The following is a 23,976-nucleotide window of genomic DNA, read 5'->3' as shown; positions in this document are numbered from 1 at the left end:
TTCTGTTATTTAACTTTATTTATTTATTTTTTAACTTGGTGTGTGTGTGTGTGTGTGTGTGTGAGAGAGAGAGAGAGAGACAGAGAAAGCCACCAGGTTCAGGACTCAAACCACAGTTGGCCATATGGGAATCTAGCACCCTTAACCAGCACGCCATCTGCTGGCCCCTTACTCTCTTTATATTCAGAATGTCAACTGAATAAGAATCTTGTCTTCCCTTTTCATAGTGTCATAAGGCATTGGCAATTGGATGACTTCTTCCCTAAAAATGCTAACAATCTGTAAAGAAAAAGAATCTCTACTAAAAAGCATACATGATTCTCTTATTATTCTTATTTTTTAATATTATTAGTTCACACACCAAACAAGGAAAAGTTAAGGGTTAAACTATACCTAGACACTATAGGACCCATTGAGATTAATCAAGATGTGTGTGTTTGTGTGTGTGTGTGTGTATGTGTGTGTGTGTGTGAAAGAGAAAGAGAGGAAGAGAGAAATTATTTAGGTAATATAATTTTTTAAGAGAGATTTTTGCTATAGGTTGTGTGCGCTCACCAAAGAGACAGAGAGAGACAGAGAAAGCCACCAGGTTCAGGACTCAAACCACAGTTGACTACATGGGAGTCCAGTGACATAACCATTATGCCATCTGCTGGTCCCAAGAATAGAAGTTTAAATAGAAGTCAAACTATACTGTCACTGGATCTGCAGAATAATGTTGAATAAGAGACAGATAACTTAAAAGTAAGCACTGAGGAGAATGCAGAATAAAGACCCCAGTCTTTGTTGCATAAAGGAGATAATCTGGCCAGATACCTGAGTATATTTCTAAATTGCAGTTCTGACAACTGTACTAAATTACCTGCTTGGGGGCTGCACTGCCAAAACAATTTTTCCCACAGAGGAGAAATCTCGGTGAAGCACTTGAGAAATGCACAGCGGGATGGGCAGGGGCAGTGACAGGCATCCACTATAACAGATACCAACAGTACTTCTCCCAGATTAGACGAGGCGGGCATCCTGGGGGCAGGGAAACAGCATCTATAGGACGGGAGTAGGGGCTAAGGCTGAATATCTCCTCCCAGGGGTTCAGAGACAGGTGGTAGTTGAGGTAATAAGAGGTAGTGGTGGGGCAAGGTGACAAGTCTCTCATCCTCTGGGCCACACGAGTGCTGAAGTTTCCTCAAGCATTTTCATGGGAGCCTAGAGCTTCTGAAGATCAAGACACATCTTCCCCTCCCCTTGTAGCAATGTGGCCCGGAGCAGCCAGCCAGCTCCTCGGTCCTCTCTCCTTCAGTGACACCTACTATTGCACCAGGAACACAGCAGGTTTTTTATAGCTATTTGCTCAGTGAAGAACATACTAAGCCCTCCCTGATCTATGCTTAGCTAATTTTCCACAGTTCCCCTTCTCATTCCTCCTATCTAGTTTTTTACAATCCTTCCAAATTATAGAGCCTGTTTTCTTGTTGCTAATCTACCTATAAAAATTTTCTGATAGACTCAAGTCATGTTTGAGGAAAAAGGCTGAGTGCTGATCATTGTCACTATTTTTTGAGACATTTGGGGAGATTATAAAGAAAAACAAGATTGCTTTCCCCTGCATGTAATACCATTTCCTTCCAGGTATTCTGGAATGAGGAGAAGTAAGTACCCTACAGGTGACTGTCATCAATCCAATAGGATTGGGTGACTAGTGGGATCCAGAATTTTCCATCACATTTGAGTGCTTTATTTCATATACACTTGAAATGAATTTTAAACGCTGGCTCAAATGTTTGTTCTTCTCTTTGATAAAGCTTCAGGATGAACTCGCCGTATATGTGCCCATGATGTACATGCAGAGCCATGTACTAAGTGAGTTAAACAGATAAAATGCTTTGCTCTAGAAGCTTGTAATGCACCACGAAGAGCTCTGACATTAAGCTGTGACACACTAACAAATGAACCTTAAACATGGATGTTAATTAATTGTGCAAACAAATTTCATGAAGAGTGTTTACTGACTTAGGAGAAGGAACCATGTTCAAACAGATTAGAAGTATCATTTACATATAAGCCCAATCAATGAAGTATAAATGGGAACTAAGCTGCTTTGATCCACTAATCATCTTTATCTATTCATTAGCAACGTCTCCACAAGACCACTTTGTAGAATAGTTTCTTTAGGCAGCATTATTTTAAATCTGTAATTCCAGTTTTCCTTAAATCATAGAGTCCCTCATATTGTTCGAAGGAGTGAGCTTTCCAAGTTCGATGAAGTACGAGAACATGAGATTCTAAGTGCCATAAGAACAAGCATCCTTGTCCATCATTGCAAACTCATTGCCCAGCACAGAGTAGGTGCCTGACACAGAGTAGGTGCTCATTAAATATTTGCTGTTTGCATGAGGAACTGCTGGAGAGACAGGATCCAGAGATGTTGCGTGTGTGCACGTGCACACTCTCCCCCACTTTAGCTCCAAGTATACGGAAGTTACATCAAATTTTCTCATCACCATGGTTCCAGAAAAGCTTTTGCCTCAAGGAGTGTTCAATGGCCAGCAAGGACTCTCTAGGGCAGTGGGGGTAAGGGATATTGTGGGAAACAGCAGGCAGTGGGAATATAGGGAGAGATGGGAGGCAGAGCCTCCAGTCTTCATCTTGCTGTGTATCTATCTGTTCTTGGCTGTCATTCCTTCTTTCTCTCCCAACTAAGAATCTGAAAAGGGAAGTGGTCCTTCTTCACTAGATGAATCAACTGGTTCTCAATGGCATTTTGCTACCAACATGGTCCTACTACACTCTTGCCTCCATCCCAAACTTTAAAGGGCCATGTACATCTAGTGGTAATCTAGTGAAATAGTCAAAAATAGAGCGCTGAAAGGTCCTATCTTTTGACCTGATTCTGGAGCCAGTGGGAAAATCTATTACTTTCATTGGCCCTCAGTTTTCTGGTTTACTAAATAAGAGGGTTGCTCTAAATAAATTCATAAAATCCCTTCCATTCCTACAAAAACCTCCCAGGAGTTCAGAGAAAGGTCTTGGGTGGTTGAGGCATGAGAAGTGGTGGTGGGGCAGGGTGACAAAGCCCTCATCTTCTGGACCACGCAATTGTTGAAGTTTCCTCACTCCAATCTTCCCCCCTACCAACACTACCCCGTAGTCCCCAGCTCAGGTTGAAATAGACAGGTTGCTTTTGGCAAGTCAATCAAGCTTATCTACTTCCAACATGCTGATTTATATATAGCACCAATTATTTATGTTCTATATTAAACTCCACTGTATTTCTTTGCATATTAAAATGTAAATTATTCAACAGTGATAAATTGCTGGAACTTTTCTGTGTGGATAAAAAGAACCGTAGTTCCTAATTATGGTGAGATATCAATGGGGTGGAAAAAGGAGGAGTCTGGAAAGATAGGCGTTAGCCATGGTCAGGCAGCGTGGCACCTATGTGGTGTGGCAGAGTACACCTGCCGGCATTGTGAGAATCAGACACTGTGCAGGAAGTCAGGACTGGATGTGTGCTTGATAACCTTGTTTCAAACACAGTACCTGTCTTTTCATAAGTATATGATTACTGCTACGACGACTCCAACTACCACTTTCTCCCCATCCCCACTCCCAATCCCAGCTTAGTAGGGCTGGAGGGTGGACTCAGCTGTCATGCTGCCACTGATCAGACAGAAGCCACACCTTCTATCACCTGCTATAACCCCCAGGCTGACACTTTCATCTACGATACACTTCCATGAACAAACTCAAGGCTTTGACTGCATTTAGGCCTGCAAATGAGTAAGCAGAATAATATTTTTCATTTTAAAATAAATATGTTTAATTTCTTTAGGTTAAAGATTTGCTAACTTCAGTTTACTAATAACTACTTTTCAAAAGTTGTTTCATACATCATGAAATCAAAATTGGACCAGTGATCTTTGCTCTCTTAAACTATTTGGGTACAAGTGCTAGGTATTCTGGCTGGGGACACTGCTGTTTTACCTGGCCTTATCACCTGTCAATCATCGACCAGTCACCCTGAGGCCCTTGTCTCAGAATTCTAAAGAAGGACTAGGGATGGGAAAAGAGGAGATAGAAAGCTCTGGGCTTGAGGCCCAAGTCCACCTAAAGCCCACCCACATAGACCCTTTTAGGAGCCACGGATAAGGCCAGTGTCATAGATGCACGAAGACAGCTTCTGATGTGGCTAGTTGTGAGGTATGCTGGACAGGGCCATCTTGGGGCCTGAGAAATCCTGGCTAGTTAATTATCTGGAGCCTCTTCAAAGGGCCATCATTTACATATTCGCTCACACTGAGTGGGGGTGGGGGAGCGGGCTGTTGCTCAGCACAGAAGAGCAGCAGGGGACTGGCTACAGCTCCATTTCATTTTGACCGGGACAGGTCCACTCTGGTACCACAGTTCTTAACTCCTGTTACAAAACAAAAGCTTGTGTACACTAAAAACAGTTAAGGTACCAGCAGGTGGCATAGCGGTTTAGACAGTCTTACATGGCCGACCATGGACTGAGTCCTGGATCCCGCAGCTTAAAACTCATGCCAGGCACACCTGCTTGCCTGCCCAAAATGCCATGGAGGAGAAGGGACTGTAGCATGGTCATCCTCACTATCCCTCTCTCTGTCTCTCTGGAGAGCACACACACCCTATGGAAAAAATACCTTAAAAAAAGGAAGGACGGAAGGAAGGAAGGAAGGAAGGAAGGAAGGAAGGAAGGAAGGAAGGAAGGAAGGGAAGATGGTAAATTAAAAAAATTTTCCAGAGGATACATGCACTTAGAGAGAGAGAGAGAGAGGTGAAGAGGAAAAGCAAGAAAGCACCCCCCACCATGGGAGATGGTCTTGCTGCACTCCCTTCTCCTTCATTTTTTCCTCCTTTTGGGATTTTGGACACACAAACACACACACACACACACACACATGCATGCACGCACGTGCCTGGCATGTTTTCCAAGCCACTAGGTATGAGACTCAAACTATACAGTCAGCCAGGTAGGATCCAGCCACTTTAATCACCACACCACAAGCTGGCCCAAGATAGTAAAATTTAAGTCCTATGTTATTTTATCACAATTAAAAATTTCAAAAAAGAAAGAAGAAAGGAAAACAAGCAAGCAAGCAAATCTATCCTGCAGTTACTTGGACCTACAATGCTTAGAAGGCAGGACACCCACCAGCCATTACTGCACCCACGTGCCCCGTGGGGTATCACCACCCTTCCTCCATGGCTTACACCACCTGAGTGTTCTCCTGGAGAAGAGTCCTGATCCTCACTGCTTTCTCTATCTGCCTCCATGGCCAATGATGCTGGAGCAGCTCTCACACACTGAGGCCCGCCACTGCCTCACTGCCTTTGGCCTTTCTAGGTCTCTGGGCCCAGGTAAGCATTCAGTAGAAAACTATCTGCTTCACCCAACAGAATGGAAAATTCCAGAACCATGTGGTTTCCATTAGAGTAACCATTTCTCTATTGAACATAATCTTAAAATTTGAATACTTTGAGGAAGGGTATTATGAAACTAGTAACTTCCCAATGAGGTGCTGAGACGAGGGTGGGAAAGAATGGAAGGAGAAACTAAGGAGACAGAAAAGGGGAGAGGACACAGAGGGTGCAAGAGTAAACTCCAGAGAAACCAAGGCCTTCTGAAGACATGACCATGTCCGGGTGTCTAGGGGACAGGTCGTCAGTGATCTGAGTGACTAAAGTCTCAGTCACGCAGGTCAGCAGCTGTATCCTTCAGTAAAACTAGCAACCTCCCTAAATGAAGCCCAGAGCTGGAGTGACAGTCATCAAAGGAATAGCGAGGTGGAGTGGGCACCAACTTACTTCTGATGGAAAAAATGAATAAAGGCACCACCTCTTTCTTTAGCTGAGTGTTTTTGTAAGTCCCAGCTTACTCACCAAAAAGAAAACCTTAGGTTACCTCCCTTAGACATTTATTTTAAAAAAGAGTTTAGAGATGACATTTAAAAATAAAGTTACCACACACATAGCCGAGCACCAACCTGTCATAGTATTCCCATATCTCTTTCTAAGTACTTGTTACAATTCAGAACTGCATTTTCTGTCCAGAGAAGCATGAATGAAAATGCTCTCCAGAAATCCCATCGGTGTTCTGGCCAAAAGTAGAAGTCATGACTTGTCCGAGGGGCAGAAAAAAAAAGCTGAAATGTCATAGGGAAATTACAAAGTGTCTTTATGTCTTATTCTTATAGTGTGTCTTCTCTTGTTCACCTGCTTCTGTTTAACTTTTGTGTCCTTTCTTTAAATGGCTACCGTTCTGTCAAATGATGCAAAGATGTCTGGGTTATTTTTTTGCTTTTTTTGTTTGTTTGTTTGTTTGTTTTTAAAAATCAAATCAGATCTTCAATAATCTAAATGCTTTAATTTACTTCTATAGTATATGCAGCCAAAGGAAACTATATAGTACTTCCAACTGAGTTTCATTTTGTCTTCTTTTCTCTCTAGCATCTTATTTTCACAAATTGGAACCCTTGTTGTTTTTGTTCTGTTTTGTTTTATCCTATTAGACAAGGTCTTACCATGCCTTAGCCGCCCAGCTAGACAGCATCTTGCTATGTTGCCAAGCTAGCCACAAACTCATGCTCCTCCTTCCTCAACATCCACGAGTCACTGGGATTACAGGTGTACACACAGCCTGGCCCTTAGGTTGAACCTAGGCCTCCCATGTGGTCCCAGCCTCTAGAGCATCCTAACTGTGTGTATCATCACAGCTGGGCCCTGGAGCCCTCATTTTCTTCATTTTCAGACTTGACCCAAGACCCCAATACACTGAGAAAACGGCAGAGACAGCAAATGGTGCCTACCTTGCCCAGGCCCGGGGTGTCCTTCACCTTATTAACAGCTCTCAGCAGACATGGTGGGGCTGGGGGAGGAGAGGTTTGCAGAATTCCGCTGAAGCTGGTGGCAAAGAGAGGTGGCTCAGCGACAGAAGAAGTAGAAGGTCGATGTTTTTTCTTTTTAGAAGACAGATTTAACTTCTGGGCAGCTCTAGAGGGGAAAATGTAGAAAAAAGACAAAAAGGGAAAAATTACTATACAGTCAAGCATGCTAGAGTTACTTTATTTTCTTTCTCTGAAAGGACCCCCTAGTTCTTACTACAGCTTATAATTCCTTCTCTCCTCATCCTCAGTGTTCTCCGGGATAGACCCTTATTACAACAGAAAACCTAATGAGCTACCCAATCATTGATACGGCAGGAAAAAAGCCATCAAAGTGCATGGCTCTGCAATCATGCTTTACAAAGAATTGTTTGTTAGCCACCAACACGCTGAGCTAAAGCATAAATAAAGCTGGCCATCTTTGGGACTAAACAGCACCTATTAACTTAATCATTCCATGCCTCTCTGGCATAAACTCAAGTGTCAGAGGCCTTATGAGCAACTTAAAAACTCTAACACCTTGTAAAATCCAAACCAGTCTGATTAAGGATCATGGGGCAGCCAATCAAGGCATGTCATGGACGTGGCTGTGGAAGAAAACCACAAGCCCCAGAGTGATAGAAAAAATAAATATATAAATCAAACTGGTTTGAGAAGTGCAGCACCAAATCAGAATATCAACTCTAGCCAGAGTAGAGGGTGCTGAAACTGTGGGCTGCTCATGTGGATAAGAGGCTTTTGTACAGGGCAGTCTTTAAAGACAAAATGTAATTCATGGGCGAATGCAAGGAGTGAGGGGGTCAAGGTAACACAGAGGGCAGTGAGCGAGCAGATTGGGAAAGGTGGGAGGGGATGCCGGCGGCATCATTAATAACGCTGGCTGTTCACATCACATCTCCCATCAGTCAAGTGCTCTTTTACACTTAGAATGTGATCACCATTCCAGAAAAGAGGAGGAAAGCAAGGCCAGGGGTAGTGTGAGGCAGAGGCGTTTGACAGACTATAATATACTCATTTCTGGGTTAATTCTTGCTTTCATAGTATACTTTTGTTCTAAGAATTCCAATTTCCTTAGCAAAGGTACTGGAGCTGCTGCTCAACACAGAAATAGCACCATGACTTTCTTCTATAGATCAAAACATTGTAATCTGCTCACCGTTCTTCCCAAGTACAATACAGGTCACGAGATAAGCAGGTCAGAAAGATACAATCAGCATTGTTTGTCCCCCCAGCCGTTCCCCTACATCCAAGTCTCCCTTAATGAGTTAGTTTTAATTCCGTATCATAAGTATCAAGCTTTTAACAAATCCCCTGAGCTACCAAATTGCCACCGCATGAACATAGTAAATGGCATTACCATTTCAAAGCTTCACGTTTCTTAGCTGTAAAATTGAAAATCTATTCTAGAGAATAAAATACAGAGGGAAAGGATGCAGGAGGAATAACAGATTTGGACAGAAAGAGACCCCAAAAGTCCCAATACTATATACCAAACTCTATTGTAGAGTGCTGACAATTCAAGGGCACTGGAAGGAGATTTCCAGAATGATACTTTTCTCAATCAGTAAAAAAGAAAAAAATTGGAATTTTGTTCATGATTTCATTGCTACTCTTCTTGACACCTTCCGTCTAAAATTAAATGTGAAATAGAATTGTTCAGTGACTAGTCTGTTGCTTCCTTGGCAGTTTTCATTCCTCTTTGAGATGCTCTCCCTAAATGAGAGCGGCTCATCCCAGGGTGCGTGTCAGTAAGTGGCACAAGGCGGCACGTCACCTTCTGCTGACACCTGTGCCTCTGCTCAGGGGTCCCTCGCTGCACGTGTGCCAGGCTGCCTATTCTGGAGAGGCAGAAAGAAGCGGGGGAGGATAGTCTGCTTCTAACCCAAAGGCAGCACTTATCTATTTATATTTAGGACTTTTTTTGGACCATGAAAAAAGGACCAGGCAGTGGTTGTGGCTCTTACTCCCTATCAGTGGGGGTTTCGAGACCAGATAGCAAGGCAACAGGAGAAAGGAGTGAAAGCAAAAGGCAGCTTTGACAAGGCAGTGGCCTATGGGCTTTTCCCTTTTTCTTTTCTTGCCACCCATGCCCACGAACTCATCCCACACGGACCCTGCTTGGGAGGAAAGTGAGGGTCCTTGAAATAAAATTACATGAAGGACATATCAAGGGTATCACTCTGAGGTCTCCTTCCTCTCTCTCCTACAAAATCAAATTTTCACTCTAGGTTATTCCTAACAGTGTACAAACATGTTATTATTTCTTACATCTTAAAAAAAAAAGAAAAAAAACAAATCCTCTGGATTCTTCTTCCCAGCCAGCTACTATTCTATTTTCTATTTCCTTGCTCATCTTGGCAGCAAAACTCTTGGCAAGTGTACTCGGTTTTGTTTTTTTGTTTTGTTTTGTTGTTGTTTTTTCAATTTCTCTTCTTCCAGTCTCTACAAGCTCATTCCAATAAGGCATCTACCCCAGTTCTCCTCTGAAGCTCTTGTTCAGATTACCAATACCCACCACGATCACTAACTATAATGGTTCTCAGCCTCACCTTGACCTATCAAGGGCACTGAGCATCTTCTTCCTTCTCAATAGACTTCCTTCTCTAGACTTCCAGGATGTTTGGGTCATTCCTTTCCATTTCCTCCACTGGTTCCTTCTCTTTGGCCTAACCTCATAATGGCAAGGTCCTTGGTCCTGTTCACTTCCACACTCAATCCCTTGGTGCTTTCTTCCAGGAACTTAAGTAATAATATCCTTATGCCTATGACCTTAAATTTTTATTTCCGGCTTAGACTTCTCTCTGGAACTTCTTACTTATGTATTCAACTAAGTCTCAAACGATTCCATGTGGGTATCTAATGATCATCTCAGACTTGTTATCTCAAACTTGTCACCTGATCTGCAAAGCTGTCATGTCCTCAGACTTCCCCATTAAAAAAAAAAAAAAAAAAAAAAAAAAACAAACAAAAAAAAAAAAAAAAAAAAAAAAAAAAAGAACAGCAATTCCACCCTTCCAATGATCCAGACATCTTTCACATCTTTCACTCCTCTTCTTTTCCCATTTCACATCTAATTTTGTTGGCTCCAACTTCAAAATACACTTACAATCCAACCACTTCTCCCCACCTTTACTACTACCATCTTGGCTGGAGCCACAGTCTCCTCATTTGTCTTTCTTCTTCTGTATCACCAACTCTCTAGTTCTGTTCTCCACAAAATAGCCTGAGTAATAATTTTAAAACTTAAGTTTCCTTAAGGCCCTCAGCTTGGCTCCCAATCTCACTTAGAGGAAATGTCAAAGTACTTACAATGGCCTGTAAGGTCCCTCCCCTCCCCCAACAGCTCTCAGATCACCTTGACTTTTCTCATTAGGCTGTCGGGAAAGTCATGACACATTTTTGCATAGAAAAATACATCATGACTTTCCTAACAATCTAACAAATTATTCTGCTTCAGCTATACCTGCCTCCAAATACTTCTGGTATATTCTGCATAGGCTCTTGCCTCAATCTGAAATGTCCTGTCCCAGACAGAGACAGGCATATAGTTCACTCCTTCACATCCTTTAAATCTTTGCTCAAATGACAGCATATCAATGAACCTACCTTGCCCATCATGGCAGACAATATCTTCCAAAGATAGCTGCACTAATATATCTCCAACATGCTCTTGCAACATAACAGTGTACCTGTCTATTGAGTGGGGGGTATAGGGAACCCAAGTGGAAATCTGAAATTGTCTTGGAATGGAAACAATGATGCATGATTTTTGAGGTTAGATTACAAAGACAATATACTTTCTATCTGGCTCTCTTTTCTGGGACATACACCCATGGAACTCAACCTCCATGTTGTGATAAGGCCCAGGTCATGAGGAGAGGGTCAAGTGGAGAAGAACTGAGGACCCCAGAGGACAGCCAATGTCAGCTACCAGACATGTGAGCAAGTAAATGAGCCTTTATATGATTCCAGATGCCACCCTTCAAGTCTTCTGTCTAAAGTCCCAGAGAGCATGAAGCAGACACAAACCACTCCAACATTGTCTGGTCTGAAATTCTGACTCCCTAAAATCATGAAAGATAATCACTGATCATAGTTGCTTTAGCTACTTTGTTTGGAGGCAATCTGGTACACAGCCATACTAAATGAAATACTTCCCACTTCTAGACTCCTAATTTCCCTCTTCCTGGTTGTCTCCAATCATGACACTTATCTTTAAATAAGGCAGGTGGTTCAGTTAGTTATCATGGGTGTTGGTTATCATCTGTTTCCCCTCTAGAACCTAAGTTTCTACAGGGAAGAGTGCTCATAAATATTTGTTGAATGAATGAAGTCTAAAGGAACTGGAGATAGAGAAAGAAGTATTTTTAAAAACTGTGAAGGACGCATAGGGTTAGTGGTGCAGTAGTGACAGTGTTCCACAAGGCTGACCCACATGGCAGGGTTCCACGTTTGCATCCATCTAGACACCTCCCTGAAGATGCCAGGTATGCACATGCACCCAGAGTGTTTTCCAAGTCACCAGGTCCAGGACTTGAACTACAAAGTCAGCCATGTGGGATCCAGTCACCTTAACCACCAAACCACTGGCTAGCCCTGGAAGGAAGTATTTTTTAAAGCAAGAATGTCAGATCCTTTCATATGCTATTATCTGAATCTCAGAAAACCACACGAGGAAGATGATACTTTTGCCATTTAACAGACAAAGAGATGAGGCTGAAAGACATTAAATCCACAGGACTTTCCGTATGGGACCGGAGTTTGAACATCCAGTTTCCTAAGATACTAAATAGGTAATCCTAAGCAAGTTACTTAAATTCTGATAACATAAATAAAAGGCTTAGCACAGTGGCTGGTACAGAGTTGGCACTCACTGATGTGATCACCATAAATATTATCAAGCCTGCATTTCTGCATAGAAAGATAAAGCAAAACTACCTACTTGTATAAACCTTTTATGAAACGCACACGTAAAGGCTTCAATAAACTAGTAAATGGTACTTTGAAGGAATATAATAAATAATCAATTGTAGAGCTGAGATTGAATCTAGGCCCCTATGTCCCATGATGCACCATGTTATGTCTGAATAGAGGTTAGATTAATATGCCAGGTAGCAAAACAGTAGGCAAAATGGAGAGGCATGTCTGGTTTTATTAGTATAAGGGATATTTTTCTAAAAATTGGAGTAACCCAGTAATGATGGGTCAGCTTTGTGAAATAGAGAGCTAGCTAGCTAGCTTGCTCGCTTGTTTTCTTGCTTTCTTTTAAACCACTGGAAGTACCTAAGTAGTAGTTAGAGAATAACTCACAGGGACTATCAGGGAGAGGAACACATGCAGTGGGAACACCAGCTAATTCCCATAATCTCTTCCAATGTAGAGATTCTGTAATTATTCCTGAAATCACTCTTCCATTTAGAGAAGCCTCTGATGGCTTCAATGCAGAAAGACAGTGATGGACGGAATTATTTTAAGGATACATTTAAATTTTTTTTCTTAATGTGTGTGGATAAGATAAGTGTGTTGGGAGAATTTCAGAAATTTGGAACTAATAGGAATCATAGTCTATACCTAAACATACCATAATAGCATTTTGTTTTAATTTTGACATCATTATAACCACCTGCTTAATCTCTATTTACATATTACAGATTCTCAGAGGTCAGTAGCCTTGGCTCTTTTTATATATTGAATAGAACTTCAATGACACACAGAGAAGAGAAGGTTAAGGTTTAGAAATCATTCATGTATAATTTTATTCAGGGACAGAGGGAAGTAGTCATGAAAAAATCAAAAAGGTAAAGATATTTTGTCTAGAAGTGTATTTTGCCTCATTAATGCCTTATAAGTTACTTTTCTCGTAGGAAGAAAAATAGGTAAGTATGTTGTTCTGCAAGATTCCAAATAGCAAAATAATAATAATAATAGTAATAATAATAAACTAGAAAGCTATTATAAGCAGTATTTACTTGTCTCATTTTTACCAAGTATAGTACAATACTTTTCCTAAAATTATTCAACCCAACATGCAACTTTAAATACCCACTAGTATCATTAAATTTCTCTGTGCCTTATTTCAAAGAAAAAAATAGTCTCTTTAGCAGGATGAAATGAATATTTACCAAACATCTATAAAGAAAGTGATGGCATGCTAAGCATTATAGGGCTACAAGAAGTGCAATAGTCCACACTTGGCAAGAACATAGGCCTAGGGACTAGCAGTTAGCGAAATGGCTATGTTACCAGACTTCCACGTAATCGACCGCGGTTCGAGTCCTGGACCAGGCGGCTTAAACTCACGCCGGGCACGTGTGCATGTGTGCCCAAGATCCCGGGAGGAGAAAGAAGGAGAGGGGATTGTGGCGTGGCCAACCCCCTAGGGGGTGATTTCTCACTTTCTCTCTGTCTTTCTGCCGAGCACACCCGCCCTATAGCAAAAAACCTACCCCCCCCCAAAAAAAAATAAAACTTAAAAAAAAAGAATGGCAGTCTCCTTAGGAGACATGTATGAAATCAGACAACATAGTCATTTTTAAAGACCTCTATACCATTTTAAATTCTACATAGCATGTGTTGCTAATGATATCCTGACACTATTCCATCTTTCTGAGGGATGTTCAAGTGGGGGAGACTCAGACGGAGGAGCACAAAGTTTATAAAAATTAAGAGGTCATTCAAGCTCTTCTAAATTCAACCCAGACAATCAATGGGTGAGATATCAACTGAAAAACTGTGAGAGCCTTAGAGCTTCTGCACCTGCTGCAGAGAAAGGGTCCTGACCCGGGAGGGGGATGGTGGCAGCAGAATCCCCACTGTCAGCATGTAAAGGGCAATCGAGCTGCGATTTAATGTGAAAATGGCTGGTGCTGCCATGGGCTACCAAGGCTTATGTGCCATTACAGAAATATTTCAATGCTCTAAGGATTAAGACCATCTGATAATGAGCAATGACATGACAGATCACAGCAGCTCCAAGGAGATCCATGGGGTCAATAACATGGAGGAGAAGATAATAAAACAGCTTATAAATAGCAGGGATATGCAACAAGAAATGATGGTCTGAGGCAGAGCTTCTGGAAAGAGTTCAGTTATCCATCAGAGAACAAACACCGGTTATGCTTTATTTTGAAATAACACCTATTTAAAAGCATTCTGGCACTGCCATGAAACATGTTAGTCATTTTGGAATCTTTCCAAACTGGGAATAAGAGAGTCCTCCTTCACCTTTTTATTTTCTAATTGGCTGTCCCCAGAGACTGAAAAGCATATGGGTCTTGGGTTTTTTCTGATTTTTATGTAAATGATCCATTTCATTAGTGTAGGAATATAATTTATGACATGACTTCCAATAAAATGTTTACAGCTAGGAGGCAAAACATGGCTGACCATTAACCTCAAACGACATTGTGTTAAAACACTACAGCAAGACACTATTATAATTTGAAAATGGATGGATTTTTTTTGGTAAGTTAATCCACCATGTGAACATGCAGTGATTACCACCGAGAATTTACCCTGTTCTTCTCTTAAAAATGTACCCATGCTTCAAGGATTTGTATGAATTGCCCTCATCAACTATGTCAGCCTTCACGGATCATCCTCTTCCCCAAAGTCTTAGGGCAATTGGTTTTGAGAAAATAGATCTTATGTTTTAGCACTAAATGACATTCTGCTCTATGGTATGGTTTTTTGCTTCTGTCTTGTCTCGATCACATGACAAGTCATTGAAGGTCAATACTGTGTGCTTATTGTCTTTTGTAGCCTCCAGACCTCCCCTATAGCTTTGCACCTTGCTGAAGGGATAGTGCATACTCTCTCAGTACTTCCTTACCCAAATCAGCCTTTGGAGTTACACCAACATAGACAAAGTCCCAAGATTAAGTATCCTAGAGTTCTAGATAATACTTAGACCTTGGAAAACTTACTCTTTCTTAATCATTTTTATATATTATCATATTCATCCTTCACCGAGCCCTGTGAAGCAAGTATAGAAGGTGTTATTTTTACCATAAATTACAATAAAAAAAATGAAGATGGGCCAGTTGTTTGGCACAGTGGTAATGCACTAATCAATAGAAGCGAAATCCCACTTGGTGATTGTGGTTTCAATCACTGGCCTGGTCAGCCAGAAACATGTCAGTTATATGTACAAGTTCCCAAGATCCAACAGGCTGGAAGACTGGAAGACGGGGATTATAGCGTGACCAGACCCTGTGGAGGGTACTTCTCTGCCTGTCTGTTGGACTGTCTCTATCATGAGTATGCACGTGCTTTCTCATGAATAAAGAAAAGAAAGGAAAGCTCAGAAGTTACCTATTTTAGCCCTAGTCACAGGACTAGTTATTTCCATGTAGGGCAGGATTCATGTTTTCTGTCTTCTAGACCCAGGGTTTTTCCACTCCAACATGTTATTATGCAATTTGATAAATAAAGGCAGTTGTTTTATTTTATTTGGTCAAAATAAAACCAAATGATAATCATTTGTCTAATAACAAAGAGACAAAAAACAGTTATGTATTTTGTATGTAACCCAAATCAAATCATATATAAGCATTTACCAATTACTGATCTAGTTGCTTAGCAACATACCTCCATATCACAGGGGGGAAATGTCTCAGCTGAGTGGGTTAGGTCATGGCCAGAATTAGGAGGTAAAAGGCAAACTATTTGAAAATGGCTTCTCCATTCCTACAACCTGGGGTGAGTCCCTATATAATAACAACAACAACAACTACCACCATCACAGCACATGATTATGTACCATCTTCCACCACCTCATGTTTCTCTCTAAGCAGCTACGAAAAAAATTATGGAAACTGTTTAGAATGAATCTAAGTGTTCTGGGAAATTCAAACAATCAATCAGTATTTATTGAATGACAACTATATACGAAAGAATTATGCAAGCAATAAGCTGTAAACATCACTGAAGTCATCTGTGAGTCATACAGTATACCTGGCAGCTATGCCACGTTAAAAAGAATGCTCCTAAATTGCAGAGATGAGAAGACTCCACACCGCCAACTGTTACTAAAGACTTTAGTGGGCTCCATAGCAGCAGAAATAAAGAGGAGCTGGGAGAAGCCTGAAGGCCCACAGCATGTAAACTACTACACAGCTAAAGGGCCTTTACCATCAGGTAGGGGCTGAAAGCTTTTCCTGCACTGTTATCTGGACAGCACACCATTCACTCATGCCTGGAGGTGTGAAGAAAGTGAAAAGCATTATTTGAAAACCATACTGTTCGTAGATGTTGGTAATGCATTTGTGTCTGCGTTTTTTCATGGTCAGAGTGAGAATCTTATGAGTAAATGAAAATATACTAAGGGCCAAAATAATGTAAAAAAAGGAGCCCATTCATACACTATGTTTTTTTTTTTTAAATAAAAGATATTCAAAGTAAAAGCTTCTCCTTTGCTTAAAGCCAGGTACATATGAAAATGTTTGCTGAGCCAAGCTCCTTGTATGAAAATAGACATTTTTTTGATGCTCAAAAAGGTAGAAGTGTTTAATAAAAGGAATTAGCCATTCTACAGAAGGCTAAACAGAAGTACAGAGCATGAGTTTAATTCCTGGCTGTGGAGATCTGGATTTTGTAAACACTAAATAAATACTCTGTCAGCTGCAGAATCTATGCCTTGCTGGGGGTGTTTGCCTCCGAAGCTCAAAGAGAAACATCTCTCCCTGTCTGATAGAAGCATATGTGATTGGTATATCCGACACCGGTTTCTCAGGATGCTGGTAAAGACTACATTTTATACTAAGATTTGAAGCATTTTAAGAATGACTCTTCCACTTGTCTTCCAGGGATTAACTTCTCCCAGCTCATTCTACAAAAGATCCCAGGGTTCCCCATCTCTACCTTCTCCTGGCCTCAAGGCAGTGGGATACCAGACACTGCAGCTAATATTCTCAGCTTCCTTGAGTATTTCATACAACAGGGATTCTAATGACGCTGCTTTCCTGGTGGCCAAGATGCCATCTGCAGGAGATGGTTTCAGGACCCAAGAGAAGACTGGAAGCTTCTGCTCCAATGAACTTAGTTTTTTCCAGAGCTTGAAAAGTTAGTGCCACACACTATGTGCAGCTTAAAGACACATCAACTGTCTTACTGCACTTTCTTCTCTCTGTCCAGCAAACCAAGTACATTGGCCCAAATATCACCAAGACGACAAGTTCAAGATCAAGACCTAGAGGGAAACGAAACAGAGAAGTTCTGTTTCTAAGACTGAATGACCTCAGGAAGGTGGCAGTTTGTTTCAAGCCTCAACAATCTTCCATATTTTTAAGAGAGAGCACCCCACTTTTTTTGAGGACATTGGAAGATGGAATAAATCAAAACTTATTTACTATTTATATGAAATTAAAGAAAGTCTAAAGGAACATTAACTAATTTATTTTAGTTTAGTTTTTTTAACTGCCAGAAGGTATATGCACTTACCAGAGAGAGAGAGAAAGAGGAAGCACCCCCTCCCCAATGGGCATAGTCATACTATACTAACTTCTCTGTTTTTCCATATCATTGATATTTGGGGCATGCACACATGCCTGCCATGGTTTTCTAGCCACCAGAGCTGGGATTCAAGCCATGTCAGCATGTAGGATCTGGCTCCCTTAACCAGTAGGCCCCAGGACCAGACTATATTACCAATGTATAAATGACCTTTGATGCCATGTGATATATTTATACTTTAGTTGTGACTCTATAGCGTTTATCTGCTTTATTACCTGCACATCATTATTTACCGCCACTCAGACCTATAAAGCTTCACTTTCTTTGTCCCCTGCTGTCCTGGAAGGCTGAGCTCCAACCTGTCTACACACTCATACGACCTTAGGGAAGAGAAAAGGATAATAAACATAAGTCTGGAGGTGTGCCTTTAGGGCATCCTGCTTGAAGCCCTGGACAATGGCAGGTGAGAAGTCTTTACCTGAGAAGATTCAGAAGGAAGAATCACTCACCCCATCCTTACCTGTGGACCAGAGCTTTGTCAACTATTGGACCCCATGGCAGTGCCTGTGCATGTTGATTATTGATGTCCCAGCCAGAGCTGTGTCCCAATTCTACCAGCTCTCCTTCCTATTATTGGGCCTGTGCCAAGTCCTGGGTCTTGATCTTCTCAGCCTTCTGCCCCAGCTTCCTGATTTTAGCTTCCTGATCTCCTGCATCTTGGCTTCTGCTTGACTCCCACTTGCAAGCCTTGACTCCCATATTGGTTGATCTCCCTGACTTTCTTTCTTGTATGTACTTAGGTGCCTGCTCATTTTTCCCTATGCTAACTCACCTCTGGTCATCAGTCCTTTCTGACCAGAGGCTTCCTGTCTGCAGATCTTTATGTTCCTGGCCTGATCCTTCCAGCCCCAAGCCTGCTTAGTACCAAGAAAACTGCGTAGCTCCTCGCCTCCTCCTAGTCATACCTTTGCAAGTTGCGCTTCATACATCAATTAAAAGAGTTAGAAACCTGGGACCCTGGACTCAAGTAACTGCAAATATAAGTTTGAAAACCCATCCCAAAGCCAGACAGAAATTATTTTAGGTAATTAACACTACTGCTGTCTTTCATAAACATGAATATATATAAGACTGGCTGGTTTTACTGAATGGAACTTATGATATATCTACAATCCAGCTATTTCAGTTACCTATAAATAAAGATGGAAAAGGAAAATCATAAGTTAATGAAAGCCCATTCCTTGAGAAATGCAAGTGCCTGATTTTGCTGCTGGGAAACAATCATCCTTTAAAATATGTATGTATCTTTTCCACAGTGTAAGGACTCTCTAACTAAAATTAAGATTCCTTTAAGGAATAAGCATATTTCAGATAATTTGATTTCAAGAATCTAATGAATCTAATGTTCTTTTCATTACATCATGCTGCCTTTTAGATGCTAACTCCAGTAGTTTTCAGTTAAATCATTTATATATATGCTAATGTGCTGTTAAAGGAAAAGGCAGCATGGTCTCCCACAAACAGCCCATTTAAAAGCCAAAGATGACTTCTTTTTTTTTTTTTTTTGCCATAGGGCGCGTGTGCTCGCCAGACAGATAGAGAGACAGAGAGATAAAAAGCGAGAAATTATCCCCCCCTCCCCGGGGGAGGGTGGCCATGACGCAATCCCTTCTCCTCCACTCTCCTCTCAGGATCTTGGGCACGCACGCACACGCGCCCGGCGTGAGTTTAAGCCACTGGGTCCTGACTCGAACTGCAGTCGACTACATGGGAGTCCAGCGACATAGCTATTACGCTAACTGCTGGTCCCAAGCCAAAGATGACTTCTAATTCCTTAGTATTCCTTAATATTCATCTTCCTTACTTGTTTGTTAGGAAAGTATCTTGAAACACATGAGAAACAGAAAAGCAGTTGGGATGTTCACTTGTAATGTCTTCATTAAAAAAGACATAGTGCTTTATTCTCACTTTTCTCATATTTTCATCTGACTTAAAATTACATACTTCTGATATAATTTGTTGCTTAAAGCAGCTAACTGCTACCAAGGTATGAGGGCTAGAAATGGACAGCATTTGCAGAGAAAGCAAAGCCTTTAATCCATAACTCTTTGCTCAATACCTGTAGCTCTTTCAAAGCAAAGCTAATTAATTGTCAATGCTGGGTGACACGCTCTGTGGTTTGGGGGCTTCTTGCTTAATTAAATTTGAATATAACAGTTTCATTTGCTAAAGGAAGTCATTTCTTTTTTCCCCTTTAATACCAACATTTTTATTTAACAAATTATTTACTACAGTTGAAATATGAAGAAACCATTAAATAAGTTATTTCAAAGAAAAACCATTTGCATGAGATCTCTGCATTGCAAGAATAAGTAAGTGCCACAGAAGTGGGTCAAAATGCCTGCTCTAGACTTTGCTATAAGACTGGGATGCCCCAGGCCCTGGGCAGTTGTTTAGACTGCTAGTATTTTTAGCAGCCCCACTAGAGGCAGAGAGGTAGAAATGGACATATCTGGTCTATTGCCAGGTTAAGTTGGATGGAGTCTATGCAGATTCTTTTTTTTTTTTTGGAGAGGTTTTTGCTATAGGGCACGTGCGCTCACCAGACAAACAGAGAGAGACAGAGACAGAAAGCGAGAAATTACCCCCCAGGGGGAATGGCCACACTGCAATCCCTTCTCCTCCATTCTCCTCTCGGGATCTTGGGCACGCACACACACGCGCCCGGAGTGAGTCTTAAGCCACCGGGTCTGGGACGCAAACCGCGGTCGACTACATGGGAGACCAGCGACATAGCCATTACGCTAACTGCTGCTCCCGAGTCTATGCAGGTTCTTGAAAACCATGGCTAAACCACATTGCAATAAATTGCACTTGCTACAGGCATTTTCAAAGCTCTGAAGCAAAGAAAAAGAGCCCCCCTCCTCCCCCTTTTTTTTTTAATAAAATAGAGAAGCAATCTCCATGGAGCAAATAGCATCGACGAGAGATTATTCCAGAGCAAAATAACTTGCAGAAGGAGAAAGAAGGGTAGAAATCATGGCCTACCCAGACTATAGGGGTAATTCCTTTTGGAACTTTGCATCAAAACTGCTAACAAAGACCTAAAGTGAACTTTCCACTGCACATACTTGCTTGATTCTTTCTGTGGGTGCAGAGGGATGATGTAAAGCAGCACAGGAACAGAATAGGAGACAGGTCTGGGATGTACTTCTCCACTGACTTGACTTTCTAGTCAATTCTGTGAAGAAATTACTGGCTGTGTTAAACTTCGTATTTAATTTTTAGGTTAGTGGACATATTATTCATAGGCAGGTAAAATTTACAATATGTAGAATTCTTTTTTTTTTTTTTAAGAGAGATTTTTTGCTATAGGGCTGGAGAGACAGAGACAGAGAGTGAGAAATCACCCCCGCCCCCTAGAGGGGATGGCCATGCCACAGTCCCTTCTCCTCCATCCTCTTCTTGGGGGGTTTTGGGCAGGCCCACCCATACACCTGGCGTGAGTTATAAGCTGTTGGGTCCAGGACTCAAACGTGGGAATCCAGCAATGTAATCATTATGCCATCTGCTATTCCCAAGTTCATTTTTTTTATGTGGATAGTTACTCAAATCCTAAATTAAATGATTTCTCTTTTTTGCAGAATTTGGAACATAATTACAGTTTGTTATTTTAAGTAGCCATATAGTTTAAAGCACTATTTCAACTTTACTATGTTGTAATGTACTACATTGTTAATTATAACTATAATTTTCTGACACTGAACCTTTGGCTAATAATTAATTACCACATCTGATATTACTATGAGTAAAATACTATTTCTATTCTGATAGAGCTTCTAGAAGCAGAGTGCATGAAAGAAGTAAATACCTATCTTCCAAATCAGGATGCCATCCAGCTGTGTCTGTAAATACCTTCAGGTGCAATTGGACAGACTGTAATTTATGTTATATAATCAATCAAACAATCAATCATCTTCTCCTTGTGCGGATCCCCATATTTACACAACAGAGATGCTTCTACAAATTGCTTGTAATTTGAGTTTTTATAAATTGAATCTTACTTCATATTGATTTCTATTAAAATTTCAGCAACATCTTTTCTTTATGAATGATATTCGGTTGAGAATAGCTACAAATACGTTATCTTTAAATATCTGCACTTTCCTTCTACCCCGAAAAGCAAATCACTTCACTAATAACCACGAAAGCAGAGTCACTCAAGGCTGTGTTTGAAGATACACAGAAGCGATTCCTAATGTATCACTAATTACCAAGAAATGGCTAAGAAATATCTGAGATTTTTTACTTTTTATGTGAGCCTTTGACTTTCCAGACAGGCACCATTTATTTTCAAGACATATATTATTGACTTAGAGCTTTACTTAAAATATTTAGATGTAAGAAATACTTGATTTAGGCTTTTGGATTTGAAAGCCTTCTCAAATGAATACGGCATGATTAGGAGAGGAGATGAGATGGCCGAAGGAGGTACACGGTAGAATGAGAACATAAAGTGGCCCATGCTAGATCCATGAGAAACCTCAACACTTCATGCATGGACAGAAAAAGAGAAGACAGCAAAAGAGACTGCTAAGGAGGAGCCAGACAGGGAAGAGCAAAATGGAGGCAGTAGTTAACAACGTTGGTGCTACTGAGAAACCAAAAGGGACAGAGAATGCCAAGTACTCACTGGATTAGAATTAATATATATAGGGAACGAGCAGTTAGCGTAATGGCTATGTCACTGGACTCCCACGTAGTTAACCGTGGTTCGCGAAGTCCCAGACCTGGTGGCTTAAAAATAGAGAAGCAATCTCCATGGAGCAAATAGCATCGACGAGAGATTATTCCAGAGCAAAATAACTTGCAGAAGGAGAAAGAAGGGTAGAAATCATGGCCTACCCAGACTATAGGGGTAATTCCTTTTGGAACTTTGCATCAAAACTGCTAACAAAGACCTAAAGTGAACTTTCCACTGCACATACTTGCTTGATTCTTTCTGTGGGTGCAGAGGGATGATGTAAAGCAGCACAGGAACAGAATAGGAGACAGGTCTGGGATGTACTTCTCCACTGACTTGACTTTCTAGTCAATTCTGTGAAGAAATTACTGGCTGTGTTAAACTTCGTATTTAATTTTTAGGTTAGTGGACATATTATTCATAGGCAGGTAAAATTTACAATATGTAGAATTCTTTTTTTTTTTTTTAAGAGAGATTTTTTGCTATAGGGCTGGAGAGACAGAGACAGAGAGTGAGAAATCACCCCCGCCCCCTAGAGGGGATGGCCATGCCACAGTCCCTTCTCCTCCATCCTCTTCTTGGGGGGTTTTGGGCAGGCCCACCCATACACCTGGCGTGAGTTATAAGCTGTTGGGTCCAGGACTCAAACGTGGGAATCCAGCAATGTAATCATTATGCCATCTGCTATTCCCAAGTTCATTTTTTTTATGTGGATAGTTACTCAAATCCTAAATTAAATGATTTCTCTTTTTTGCAGAATTTGGAACATAATTACAGTTTGTTATTTTAAGTAGCCATATAGTTTAAAGCACTATTTCAACTTTACTATGTTGTAATGTACTACATTGTTAATTATAACTATAATTTTCTGACACTGAACCTTTGGCTAATAATTAATTACCACATCTGATATTACTATGAGTAAAATACTATTTCTATTCTGATAGAGCTTCTAGAAGCAGAGTGCATGAAAGAAGTAAATACCTATCTTCCAAATCAGGATGCCATCCAGCTGTGTCTGTAAATACCTTCAGGTGCAATTGGACAGACTGTAATTTATGTTATATAATCAATCAAACAATCAATCATCTTCTCCTTGTGCGGATCCCCATATTTACACAACAGAGATGCTTCTACAAATTGCTTGTAATTTGAGTTTTTATAAATTGAATCTTACTTCATATTGATTTCTATTAAAATTTCAGCAACATCTTTTCTTTATGAATGATATTCGGTTGAGAATAGCTACAAATACGTTATCTTTAAATATCTGCACTTTCCTTCTACCCCGAAAAGCAAATCACTTCACTAATAACCACGAAAGCAGAGTCACTCAAGGCTGTGTTTGAAGATACACAGAAGCGATTCCTAATGTATCACTAATTACCAAGAAATGGCTAAGAAATATCTGAGATTTTTTACTTTTTATGTGAGCCTTTGACTTTCCAGACAGGCACCATTTATTTTCAAGACATATATTATTGACTTAGAGCTTTACTTAAAATATTTAGATGTAAGAAATACTTGATTTAGGCTTTTGGATTTGAAAGCCTTCTCAAATGAATACGGCATGATTAGGAGAGGAGATGAGATGGCCGAAGGAGGTACACGGTAGAATGAGAACATAAAGTGGCCCATGCTAGATCCATGAGAAACCTCAACACTTCATGCATGGACAGAAAAAGAGAAGACAGCAAAAGAGACTGCTAAGGAGGAGCCAGACAGGGAAGAGCAAAATGGAGGCAGTAGTTAACAACGTTGGTGCTACTGAGAAACCAAAAGGGACAGAGAATGCCAAGTACTCACTGGATTAGAATTAATATATATAGGGAACGAGCAGTTAGCGTAATGGCTATGTCACTGGACTCCCACGTAGTTAAC

The 23,976-nt window shown here is 40.8% G+C and overlaps 1 protein-coding gene across 1 annotated transcript in view; it reads right to left on the bottom strand.

Moving 5' to 3' along the window:
* Nucleotides 1-23,976, bottom strand: part of KIF26B (kinesin family member 26B) — a 368,595-nt gene that overhangs the window by 163,727 nt on the left and 180,892 nt on the right. Inside the window, exon 5 of the mRNA XM_006157282.3 lies at nt 6,825-7,008. Within this exon, the coding sequence (XP_006157344.1) occupies nt 6,825-7,008 (184 nt within the window). The remainder of the gene's footprint in view (nt 1-6,824; nt 7,009-23,976) is intronic.

This window comes from Tupaia chinensis, unplaced genomic scaffold, assembly GCF_000334495.1.
Source record: "Tupaia chinensis unplaced genomic scaffold, TupChi_1.0 Scaffold000532_1, whole genome shotgun sequence".
Taxonomy (NCBI): domain Eukaryota; kingdom Metazoa; phylum Chordata; class Mammalia; order Scandentia; family Tupaiidae; genus Tupaia; species Tupaia belangeri.
Note: the sequence above shows the minus strand (reverse complement) of the source record. Positions and strands in the feature narration are given on the sequence as shown.